The sequence below is a fragment of the Pantherophis guttatus genome, chromosome 1 (genome assembly GCF_059756535.1).
Source record: "Pantherophis guttatus breed Tessera chromosome 1, ASM5975653v1, whole genome shotgun sequence".
Lineage (NCBI taxonomy): Eukaryota > Metazoa > Chordata > Lepidosauria > Squamata > Colubridae > Pantherophis > Pantherophis guttatus.
Window position 1 is genome coordinate 255,709,223 of NC_142063.1, and position 12,514 is coordinate 255,721,736.

At 36.5% G+C, this 12,514-nt stretch overlaps 1 protein-coding gene across 8 annotated transcripts in view; it reads left to right on the forward strand.

Moving 5' to 3' along the window:
• The window catches only part of LAMA2 (laminin subunit alpha 2), a 437,012-nt gene that overhangs the window by 290,788 nt on the left and 133,710 nt on the right, over positions 1-12,514 (forward strand). For all 8 annotated transcript variants that reach the window (XM_060692226.2, XM_060692227.2, XM_087882793.1 and 5 more), the window contains 3 exons: positions 5,783-5,962; positions 8,003-8,191; positions 8,277-8,410. In XM_060692226.2, the coding sequence (XP_060548209.2) occupies positions 5,783-5,962; positions 8,003-8,191; positions 8,277-8,410 (503 nt within the window). The remainder of the gene's footprint in view (positions 1-5,782; positions 5,963-8,002; positions 8,192-8,276; positions 8,411-12,514) is intronic.

Consider the following 12,514-nt stretch of genomic DNA (forward strand, 5'->3'; position numbering starts at 1 on the left):
TATAACTATATTCCATCAGATTATCTCACCAAAACCACAGTTGCTTTAATGATTACTACAAAACTGATGACAAATGAATTAGATATAAAGAGACTAAAGATAAGAGTATCAAAATTAGTCAGATGAAAAAGCTTCCAACAATAACATCAATTTTAATCTTGAAAAATTATACTAGGAGAGAAATTATAATAAGTTATTGACTGATTATGTGCCATCAAACTGTTTTTGACTTCTAGCAACCACATAGATAGATTTTTCCATCCATGATTATCTCCATGACCTGATACTTCATGTCTTCAAATAGTTCATTCATTGTCACTGTAATTGAGTCTCTCCATCTTGCAATTGGTCATCCTCTTATTCTTTTTCCTTTCCCACTAATAAAGACTTATTCAGAAAGCTAGGTTTCCACATCATGTCTGAAATAGGATAATGTGAGCCTGGTCTTTTGTGCCCTGATTCTGAGTTGATTTGTTCAATGATTCATTGTCTTACTGGTGTCCATGGTATTCTTAGGAGTGTATAGTATACAGTATAGTCTCCTATTGTGATTCTTCAAAGTCCAACTTTCATTCCCATAGAATGTCATAGGGAATACCATGGTCTATGACATCCTACTCCAAACAGCATGAGGAGTTAGACTCCAAATCCAGAATTTAAAGTTTGCTCTTTTTCTTGGAATTAGCCCTTAGAACTTAGTGGGATTTTTAGATAGTCTTAATAAATCGAGGGAAGACAGATAAAGTCAACATCGAAGTTCCTAAATGAGCTACTCAAGATTTGGAGAAATTTCACATACAGCTGTCAAAAACTATAGCCTAAGTGATGATTTATATATGAGCAAGCTATTACAGATGAAACATCCATAGACATTTCATGTGTCATTCTATCTTATTAAATGGAGATTTTAGTTTGGAGTGGGGCATGACTGAGAGGTTGATTTCCAGGGGATATGAAACATGAGACAGCTAGAGTTTACATGAATTTTTAAGTCTTAATTTTTTATTATATTAACTCTCTTTTGGAACATAATCTCTAAAGCAAATTGTTTTGAAACTATCTTGGGTTGCTTAAAAGGATGACAGTAAATGAGTAAAAGAAATAGAAATCTTATAAATTATTTGAAAACCCTGAAAATAAACCTAGCTACAATATTGTGTTGGTGTATTAAAGGTTATACAAAAAATGTGGGCTTTAACATTTAGAAGCTTACAACTGAACATAAAGTAACTGGAAATTTGCTCTCTAAATTAGACAATGTTTCAGGAATATTATAAAAAGAGGAATTTGCAATTTCAGACTATGCTTTTAAAGTAATCGTCTCCTTTTTGTAGAGCTTCTGCAGGCACTTACTGAAAGGTGTTTGGAAACTGAACTGATAAAGGAAAGGCTCAGATATTAAAACAATGGTTCAGCCTAGGGATGGTTACAAACAAAAAGGGGTCATGTCCAGTAACTGAAGACGTTGATTCATACATTAAATCTTAAAAACAGTCAAGAATTGCTGGGTTTTTTTTTCCAGGGATAGAACCCAGGGGTGAAATTCAGTAGGCTCTGACAGGTTCTGGAGAACCGGTAGCGGAAATTTTGAGTAGTTCGGAGAACCGGCAAATACCACCTCTGGCTGGCCCCAGAGTGGAGTGGTAATGGAGATTTTGCAATATCCTTCCCCCGGAAGGGGGTAGGAATGGAGATTTTGCAGTATCCTTCCCCTACCTCGCCCACCAAGCCACACTACGCCTACCAAGCCACGCCCACAGAACCAGTAGTACAAAAATTTGAATTCCACCACTGATAGAACCCCAATAAACTCTGGTAACCAAAGAAGTGACATGAATCAAAAGGAAAAGGGAAAAAAACACACTGTGTGAATAGAATTTTAGCTCTTATCATTCTTGGACAGATATTACCATAGATAAGAGAACCTCCAATATTCCAAATGTTGCTGAGGAGAAAGCTATAGGGGAGAAACACTAAATGCCAATCCCTTCCTGTCACATAGCTTCGGGATCCTTGTTAGCAAATGAGGCAAATTTCAGGGGTTCATATGAGTTCTTCTTTGCAAAAGAATATAGAAGCCTTGAAGAACCACATATGGTTTTTAATTTTTCCATCAAGTGGTCATCCAATTTATTACTACTGAAATAATTTCTATCTATTTTGAATGATCTACTGACAATCCTTATCAAATGGGTCAAGATTGGACCACAGTAAAACAAAGTATAGTATTTGATAATATTTTAGAAATGTACAACCTATCCCAAATCTAATTTATATAGCCACCCATCTCACCCTTTCATGACACTCTCACTGTGAAAGTGAAAATTTTCCAGTTTATTTATCTAATTTATCTAGCCACCCACTTCATCACAAGTGACCATACACAACATGTCACAAAACTAAAAATAAATACCTAAAATCATAACCATGAACAAATATTAAAAACATTTAAAAATACTATAAAACAGATAAAAAACAAGGATGGACAAAAATATGTTGTTGATAATAATAGTAATAAAAGTAACATCACTAGTTCACATCCTCACCTCAGGGAGGGGGAGAAGATTCCACAGCATAGGAATTTAATTGATTGCTTGTGGCTGATAGGGTAATACTGTATAGCTTATTCAATAAAATTTAGATATATAAAAAAAGCAATCTTGTGTTTGTTTACATGGAAGCAGGGTGAAATCCAACAGGTTCTGACAGGTTCTGGAGAACCGGTACCGGAAATTTTGAGTACCACCTCTGGCTGGTTCCAGAGCGGGGTGGGAATGAAGATTTTGCAATATCCTTCCCCCAGGAATGGGAGGGAATGGGGATTTTGCAGTATCCTTCCCCTGGAGTGGGGAGGGAATGGAGATTTTGCAGTATCCTTCCCCTGCCATGCCCACCAAGCCATGCCCACCAAGCTACACCACGCTCACCAAGCCATGCCCACAGAACCGGTAGTAAAAAAAAATTGAATTTCACCACTGCATGGAAGTAAGTCCACTGTATTGAATGGGACTAACTCCCTAAAGTTAAAGAGCATAATCAAAGCTTCACCTCTCCTATATCTTTGGAAAGTAGAAATGTGCATGATTTAAAATGTCAATTTAAAATTTCCCTAATGATCAATTATCCCTCTTTTCAGTTCTCATATTTAAATGAGGCTTGCAGTTTCACTCGGCAGTGTCTCTGAGCACTTAGAACTTCTAAGTATTCCGATCTATTTTAGAACAGTGAAGTGCAACTGGCAAATTTTCTGATGTAGAGGTACCATGAATGGAGCCATATATTTCAAATAAACCAGTTTCTTGCTGATTAGCATGTTTAATGCATGGGATCCAGGAACACCTCCAGAGGCGAGGCAGGCACTTCGCTTCATTTTAGCATTAGCATTTCAAAGAAGCGTGTTACTGAATCTGCTGGAAATATTGCAGAGAAAGAATAATGTCAGTCCAGGAATTCTTCTCTTCTATGCTCAGCCCTTATTCTGTGAAGTTCCAAAAAGGAACAGATGCTTTCATGAATGGTTTTCTTTGCTTAATTTAATTGCTATGAATGACATACGGTAGATACTTGTAATTATTTATTTGTTCAATTTATAGAGCCACCCATCTCAAGTACATGACTCTGATCGACTCACACTAAAAACAAATAAAATATAAACAAATATTAAAATTAAACAAGAAATAAAGCACATAACAGATAGAGAATCCATCTATCAAGTCTTCTAATCCAACCCCCTGCTTGAGCAGGAGACCCTATATCAGTGTTGGCGAACCTTTTTGGCACCGAGTGCCGAAACGGGTGCGCATGCCAGAAACCAGAAGACCAGGTGGCCCATGCGCGTGCTGGGAAGATGATCTTCCGGTTTCCGGCATGCGCATGGGTATCTGCCACCTAGTCTTCTGGTTTCTGGCTCCCATGTGCACGTAAAGACCAGCTGGCCGGTGCATGTGCACATGCCAAAAACTAGAAGATCATCTTCCCAGCACATGCATGCGCACTGGGATGCTGCTCTTCCGGTTTCTGGTGTTCCCATGCACGTGAAAACCAGCTGGCTGGCATGCCGGAACCTGGAAGGGCAACGGGCAACGGCTCACATGCCCGGAGAGATGGCTTTGTGTGCCACTTCCAGCACACATGCCATAGGCTCGTCATCACCTATACCATTCTAGATAAATGATTGTCCAGTGTGTTTTTGAAAGCCTCCAGCGATGGAACATCCACAACGTCTGAAGGTAAATTGTTCCATTGGTTGATTGTTCTCACCATTAGTTCTAGGCTGCTTCTCTCCTTGGTTAGTTTCCATCCATTCTTTCTCATCTTGACTTTTGGTGGTTTGGAAAATAGTTTGGTCCTCTTGTTTTTGTAGGAGCCCCTCAAATATTAGAATACTGCTGTCATGTCTCCTCTAGTCCTTCTTTTCATTAGACTAGACATACCCAATTCCTATAACCGTTCTTCATATGTTTTAGCATCCAGCCCCTAATTATTCTTGTTTTCTCTTCTCTGCACTCTTTCCAGAGTCTCAACATCTTTTTTCATATTGTGGTGACCAGAACTGGATCCAGTATTCCAAGTGTGGAATACTTGGAATACAAAATATTTATTTTGTATAGTGTAACAGAATACAACATTAATGCATAAAAATCACAAAAACAGATCCACTTTTTTTCACGCACAAAAAACCCAAACCATGTCTTCAAAGTCTTTAAAAAGGCTAACAAGGTGGGGCCAATCTAATGGGAGGGATGATATTTCAGGAGGTGGATATCATGGCACTCCACCAGCCAACTCTCCTTGGTTGATGGTACCTGTAATATGCCTGTCTTGCTGGATCAGACAGGACACATAAAAACAACCAGAAAGAGACATTCCCATACGTAAACCATTATCATCCATTTAAAACTAACTATCAGCATCTTGTATTGCATCTGTAAACAAACTGGTATATTCTGTTTCTTACACAGACTCATGGTTTCTATATATAACTACTATCTGTTTATGTATTTTGGATGGATGATAGGCCCGAATATTAATTACATTTAATATGCAGTTAAGTTATTTCTGATTTCTATGATTACTTTTGTAACTGTAAATCTTTAGTGATGTATGGAGTCACAGTGCCTATCAAACAGATGCAATCTGGCATCCTCTAAACCAGGGGTGGGTTCTACTTACCTTTACTACCGGTTCGCAACGGGGCTGCGTGCAGAAGCTTCCTGATGATGTCAGGGTCGATGGGCGGAGCCTCCCGCCAGTTTTACTACTGGTTCTTGCGAACCGGTCCGAACCGGGGGCAACCCACCACTGCTCTGAGCTCACAACTCTTGCTCAAGGAGCCAGTGGCAGTGATGGCTAGGAGGGCCTTTTCATAACTTTGTGCTGTGTGCCAGTTACACTCATTCCTGAAACTTGGAGGCTCTGTTCCCATGCCCTCCATATTGGATTTTACATAGGGCTGCCCTTGAAGAGTGTTCAGAAGCTTCAGCTAATGCAGAATGCCATAGGGTAGGTTGTGTGAGTGCTCCTAGGCCAGCATATATTAAACTTCTGCTCTGTGAGCTGCTTTGGCTGCCAGTTTGTTTCTGAGTCTAATTCAAGGTGCTGGTTTTAACCTTTAATCTTTAATGTTTTTTTTTTTATTGTATCTATTCCATTATATATTAGTCATTACAGTATGTATTTTATGTAGATGTCATTGTTTGATAAATATTTTAACAATAATTTTCCTACAGAACAGAGTTTAAGACAGAAATAGATATTGATCCAACACTTTATTCTCATTTAGTTGACTCTGAAGCCAGATCAGGTTGTCCTTCCTTTAGTTGATGAAAATGTCCAGCACCAAACTACCAAAGGGATTATATACCAATATCCAGAGACAATTGCAAATATTGACTTGGTAATGCAAGATCTACATTCAGAACCATTTTATTGGAGACTTCCAGAACAATTTGAAGGAAAGAAGGTAAAGAATGGGAATTCTAATTACAGTTTATATTTTGTCATTTCTTTTCTTTTCTCCCCAACAAAGATTAGAAAGAACTTGAAAGTACTAATGAAAAGTTACCATTTTATTGTCACAATCATAACTATTAATTCTCTCTTATTATTTTCCATTAAAAGAGAAACTAGATAATGAAATATTATTCATTTTATTATTATCAAGCTAATTAACAGAATTAAAAGAATTAAAAATATAGTGTAATCTCATAATTAATAATCATGGTAATAAGGAAAAAGAGAAAAATGGAAATGAAAAGGAGTTTTGGAGTGTCAGGTTAAAAATAGATTATCCCCCCCCCAAATAATCCTATTGCTTAAAAAGCTTTTCCTTGCCTTTTTTTCAGGAAGAAACTCCTGCTAAAACTTAATTCAAATATTGACATGTCTACAATCCACTGCTTAAAGCCATGTATCACTTTGTTTTTCTAATTTTTTATATTAATTCTTCAGGCAGTCTCCTTACTTGAAAACAAAACCAAATAATGAATTCTGTTAGAGACCTTTATTGTAAAGTATGACTTTTAGGCAGGTCCAAATTTTTTAGCCCATGACTCAGGGGTGAAATGCTCCTGGTTCGGACTGGATCACCCAATCCGGTAGCGATGGCAGCGGGTGGTTCGGAAAACCAGTAGCAAAAATCCCTGTGCCCCCCCATGCCCAGCTGAGCCGTTCAATCATCAGAGGCTTTTTTTTTTTTTACTTTTAAAAGCATTTTTTCTACAACCTCTTCGGCTGAAAAAATGCTTTTAAAAGTAAAAAAAAAAGCCTCTGATGATCACGCGGCTCAGCTGGGATTGTCAGAGGCTTTTAAAAGGCCGAAGAGGTTGTAAAAAAAAATGCTTTTAAAAGCCTCTGATGATCCCAGCTGAGTTGCCTGATTGCCAGAGGCTTTTAAAAGCATTTTTTTCTGCAACCTCTTAAGGTTGTAGAAAAAATGCTTTTAAAAGTTTTTTTTTAAAAAAAAAGTTGTCCATGCCCACCCAGTCACATTACCCCCCACCAAGCCACGCCCACAGAAGGTAGTAACAAATTTTACATTTCACCACTGCCATGACTGTATAATATTATTCTGCTAAGAATAATTCCCTTTAATTATCATCATGAATAGAATCCCCCTGAAGCTGAGGAAGTAGTATTTTGATAGAGGGATAAGAGGTACAATAGTATGATAATCCAAGTGCTTGTGTCACTTGACCTTATTTGTGTTGTGATTATCCAGTTCCAAATTCAATTACCTTTTAGTTGATCTAGCCTTATCAGCTATATAGAGATACGAAATAATATCCTTAGGAAGCATAAAAGTTCCAGCAAGATAGGAACATTAATGGAAGAGTACTGAGATTCCCATAATGGATGACTAAATTGTAAAAATGTAGGTATTGGTAGAAACAGTAAAACTGACCTATTTGGTCAAAGGGAAAACAAACACTTAAAAAAAAAAAGAAAACTTTTGTGGATTTTTTGCTAAAAGAAGAACAAAGTGAAAATATGTTTTATGAATTTAATGATTGAAAATATGAAAATTGGAAAGTTGGAAGTCAATATTTCTTCATAACCTTGGTTTCTATTTTGCTTTTTTCCCCACATTCTTTCTTTTCCTTTAAATTTGACTTTCGTTGTACATAAAATTCATAATAAGCATACATTTAAAACATATAGCATAAAAGTTCCCATATTATCCGTTCTCTACTCTAGCTTATCCTAGTTGCAGGAAATATTTCAAATTGAAAAAAATATTTTAGGTACGCAAAGAAAAAAAGCATGATGTCTTGTTTTGGCTTGGGAAATAAATTCCACAGTCTCATTTTATTTCATTATATAATTCTTGTAATTTGTGTCTGATACAATGAAAACCACAACTTTAATCATTCATTTCATGCTAACTGGAATTCTTCAGAGCATTTTCAGATACTTACCATAGTATTATTTTTCTTATTTCTTTGTATTTCTTTTTGACAGCTTGTCTTTATTATTATTTATATGGTTTCTTCTTCTTTGTTAGCTGATGGCTTACGGAGGAAAGCTGAAATATGCTATCTTTTTTGAAGCAAGGGAAGACACAGGTTTTGCAACTTACAACCCCCAGGTCATAATCAGAGGTGGTCTTCCCACACATACACGAATTATTGTCAGGCATGTGGTCGCTCCTCTGAATGGCCAGTTGACAAGGCATGAGATAGAAATGACAGAGGTAATTTTTCATTCCAATCTGTTTTGTCATTGGCACTTTGGAAACAGTTAAATCATTAGCATTCCTGTCATGACTTCCTTTTCAGCATGAGTGGAAATACTATGGTGATGATCCAAGGATCACGCAGACTGTGACCCGTGAGGATTTCATGGATGTCCTGTACAACATTCATTACATACTTATCAAAGCAACTCATGGCAGATTCATGAGACAAAGCAGGTAAGCCTTTTAGATGATGTAATCAGTAATACTAAACACTAGTATCAATCATCAGAGATTGATTCGTTTTCACGGGAAAGTCATAAGGTACTTTTCCACACTGTGTTATTTACATGGAGATCCATGGGCTTAAACTTGCCAGTCTATGTAAGATTCCAGCTTTCTTTAGCCATAGTAAAATGAAAATAATAATCCTGTCAGAAGATGAAAATTCCCATAGGGCTCAAAACCTAGAAATTATTCTAAAAATTGAGCTTTGATTAATGATGATCAAATCACACCAGCGAAGTCAAAGCAGCCAAACCAGCTTATCACGTCAGAGCACCTTGTCCTAACTTTGAAGATTCTGTCTTCTACTGTCTTAAATTGTGGCCCATATAATTTGCCATGGATTTTGTATCTCCTTCTTGCTTTTTTTACCTCGGAAGTTAGCCTGCACTTGCTTCTATTCCCTTTAACCTGTTCTGGTAGTGTTCCAACTGTCCAAGAACTAATTGGTTTGATTCAGTACTCACCTCTCTCATATTATTGCCTGCCCAAAGTCTGATGTATACTTTTTAGTAAAATCTCTGAATAGCAACATATTTATTTCTAAATGAAGATACCTAAGTTTATTTACATGTTCTAGAATGAAAAAAGACCCAAGCACTTCTCCACCAGCAATCAGCACCCTGATCAGCACAAATTAGCTCCAGGATTAACATCAGGCCAACAATCAAGTAAATAATACCCCGATCAAGAAACTGTCAAAGAAGCCAACAGCAAACAGCCCAACCAAAGAATCTCTCTAAGACCATCCCCACCAACATTGACAGGGCAAGCCACTAGAATATAAACCACAAACCACACTCCTTACTAGCATTAATTACGTTTCCTAGTTTGAGGAATGAAACATCTGCAAGAAAACAAGCAAGCTCAGAGAGCACCAAGGGCCATTCACTCAATCCTGAACTACAAATATTATCCTTTATTGAAAAAAGTTTTTCTTCTTGATAATTCCATTGTTAGTAATGGCCGAGTTCTTTCAATCAGTCACTGATTCTCTCATTCATTTTTATAGATGACCACTCACACAATTTTAACAGTGATGATGATCTATAATGTTACATGGCTCTATTGATAGATGGATAGATCACTTGCTGGAATGAATAATAATTATTTTCCAGCTATTGATCATAGGACCCAAGTGCTATGAACAATAGCAGTGAAAACTTCTGTAGGATTATTTGAATTTCCTATTTTTATAGATGCTCATGTGTACTTGTGAACTCATTTTCTATTTTTTAAAAATAAATCTTCTTTGCTGGCAAAGTCTAGTATGGGTAGCCTGTGTACCATATTGGCATTATGTATATTTTCTTTCATCTATACTTTCTGGGCTGATTTAGGAAGAGCCATATTCAAGTATGATGGAAAACTCATCTAATCTAGCGTTTTTATAGGAACCAACTAAATGTCAGTGAGAAGCCAAATAGTATCTCATGAGTATAACAGCATTCTTCTGCTATTATCTCCCTGAAACTGGAATTTTCTGTGACACTGGGCCATTGTAACTCAGTAACATTATCTTCTACGAATTTGTCTAATTCTTATTAAAGTGTCTACGTCAATAGCCATCAGTGCATCTTAATAATAACATTTTGCATAGATCAATTATGTACTGTGAGAGTAAGTACTTCTTTTAATGACAATATAATTGAGTAGTTATTATTTAAAAAGTAAATAATAGAGCACTGCAATTTACACAATCTGAGATATATTGATCATTTTTCTTCATGGATTTGTATTTATATTTTCTAAAGTGTGATATTTGTAACAGCTATCCAGAAGAATATGAGAAAAGACATACTGCTGTAAAATAAGAATATTTGAAATCAGTAATTAGGGCACATTTATTCACACCTCTATGCTTTCTATTGCCCTTTCTCCTTGAGGTGATTTCTCCCAGATCTCCCCACATTCTAAAGTTTTATCCTTTGAATGTAATTCAATGGTTTAAACCTATGATTCAGTGATACAACACCTTGTCTTTGTCTTGTCTTTGAAAGATAAAATGCTTGGTGTTTAATATTTCCTGTTGACATGGATGGAAGACCACCATCCTGAGACCTAAAAAGCTTCTATTAATTATATAAAAAGCTTCTATTAAATATATAAAGATATTATGGATCAAATATTTGACTGTTTCATCAGCATTATTGCCATTGATTCCTTACAGCGTGATTTCCAATACATTGTAGAGACTGAATAGTTTAAAACTAAGCCCACAAATACTTAATATGTGTGTTTCTCTGTGGCTAAAAAGGCAGACTGGTGAACCCAGATATTCTGATTTCAGTTTCATCAACTGAAGCTGCTATGACAGTAGCTAGGGTTTATGGGACCTAGAGACCAAAGCACCTAATGGTTTACAAAATAGCTTATCCCTGTCACAGAGCATTTTCAGCATACTGTGTGACATCCACACTGATGGTCAAGACCAGGGCTTGAAAGAAGAAACAGTGCATGGGCTGATATAATAATTTTGATGAAACTGACTATTTCAGTTTCTAGGAGATATAAAAGTGGGATTTCTGAAATGTTTGTAAATGCAGCCTTGCAGATCACTGATATATTGCAGCAAAACATTATAAGAAAACATCATGCTGACAGTAGCTTCAAGTGTAAAAATAGCTTAATTCCAGCAGTGCACCATATTAGCTATGTAATTTAGCAGCAGCACTAATCATGTTTCTGCATGAAAGCAACAGTATTACAGTGAGTGATTCAGAAGCTGCCATTAAAAAGCCAAAGCCAAACATTTTTCTCCTGCTGTGTTAATTTTGTTGTTCCCCTTTTTACATTTTAGGATTGAACATTGAAACATTTCTTGCATTAAATGGATGGAGGGGTTTTTTTCCCCCTTTTTCCAAGAGAGCAGACTAATACAATTAATCTAGCTGAACTGGAACTATGGGTTCTATTTTACTATTAATTTATTATAGATCCCTGATATTGATCGGGTCTCAGAGTTCAAACTAAAATCCACTAAAGATGTTCCAGACAGCAGCCCAAGTCTTGCTGGCCTTGAGAACCACTTGCTTTACAAATAACTTTTTTAAAAAAAAAAAAACAGCCTTTGTAGTATAAGGTCCCAAAATATACTTGAGTCACCAGAATGCCAAAGAGAGAGACTCAAGACGAGGCTTGCAAAAAAACAGATTTTATTCATGGCCAAAAACAAAATACTGGGTGGAATTAGATCCAGAACATACAGATACAATGAATGCGAGGAAATAGCCACACCTTGGGGAAGGTATGGCGTCCTTTTATACCCTCAGAGACATCAGCTTAGTACCCAATTCTGGCCTCCTAATTTAGGTTTGTGTATTCCTTGTTGCCCTGCAAGGGGGAATAGAAACTTCCCAATTAGCCATCTTGAGTATTTCTTTGTTTACTCAATTGGCCACTTTGGCCCCCTGGCCCTGGAAAGCAGGAGTTTATCCAGATCAAACATAAATTAGGACTGAGGTGTAAATTATCCCTTGGAGATATGTACCATGCTCTTAGATGGCACAAGAAAAAACAGGGAGAAGATTGATATGAGTTCAGGTCAAATGGCAGGGACATATGTTTGACAAATACCAGATACATTATAGGAGATACAAATATAAAGGCATATATGTATTACAGGAACCTAATGGTTACAGAATCTAGTATACCAGTATATCATATTCTAGTATTATTTATTATATCCTTATTATTGTTTCCCTTCAGTAGAAACTACATCTGCCTTTTCTGCTTAGTTTGCTGCAAATGGACTGTTTCTTTTATTTCCTATTATTATTATTATTCCTTATTATTTCTTATTATTTTGTAACAGAACTACTAGAACATCTGGTAAAGATTAGTGGAGAGATATTGAGATATCTCTTTCCTCCATTTGTTTTAAATGTTTTTATTTGTTTGTGAATTGTTGCTGCCAAAGCTGCATTTTAGTATACACATCCATTTTGTCTCTTCTGCCCCAATGTTTACCTTTTTCTCCTCCTTCCAAAATTGGAAGAAGGGGTATCCTATCTCCACGTGACATTGCTTGAGTCTAACCAAGGATAATCAGCCTAT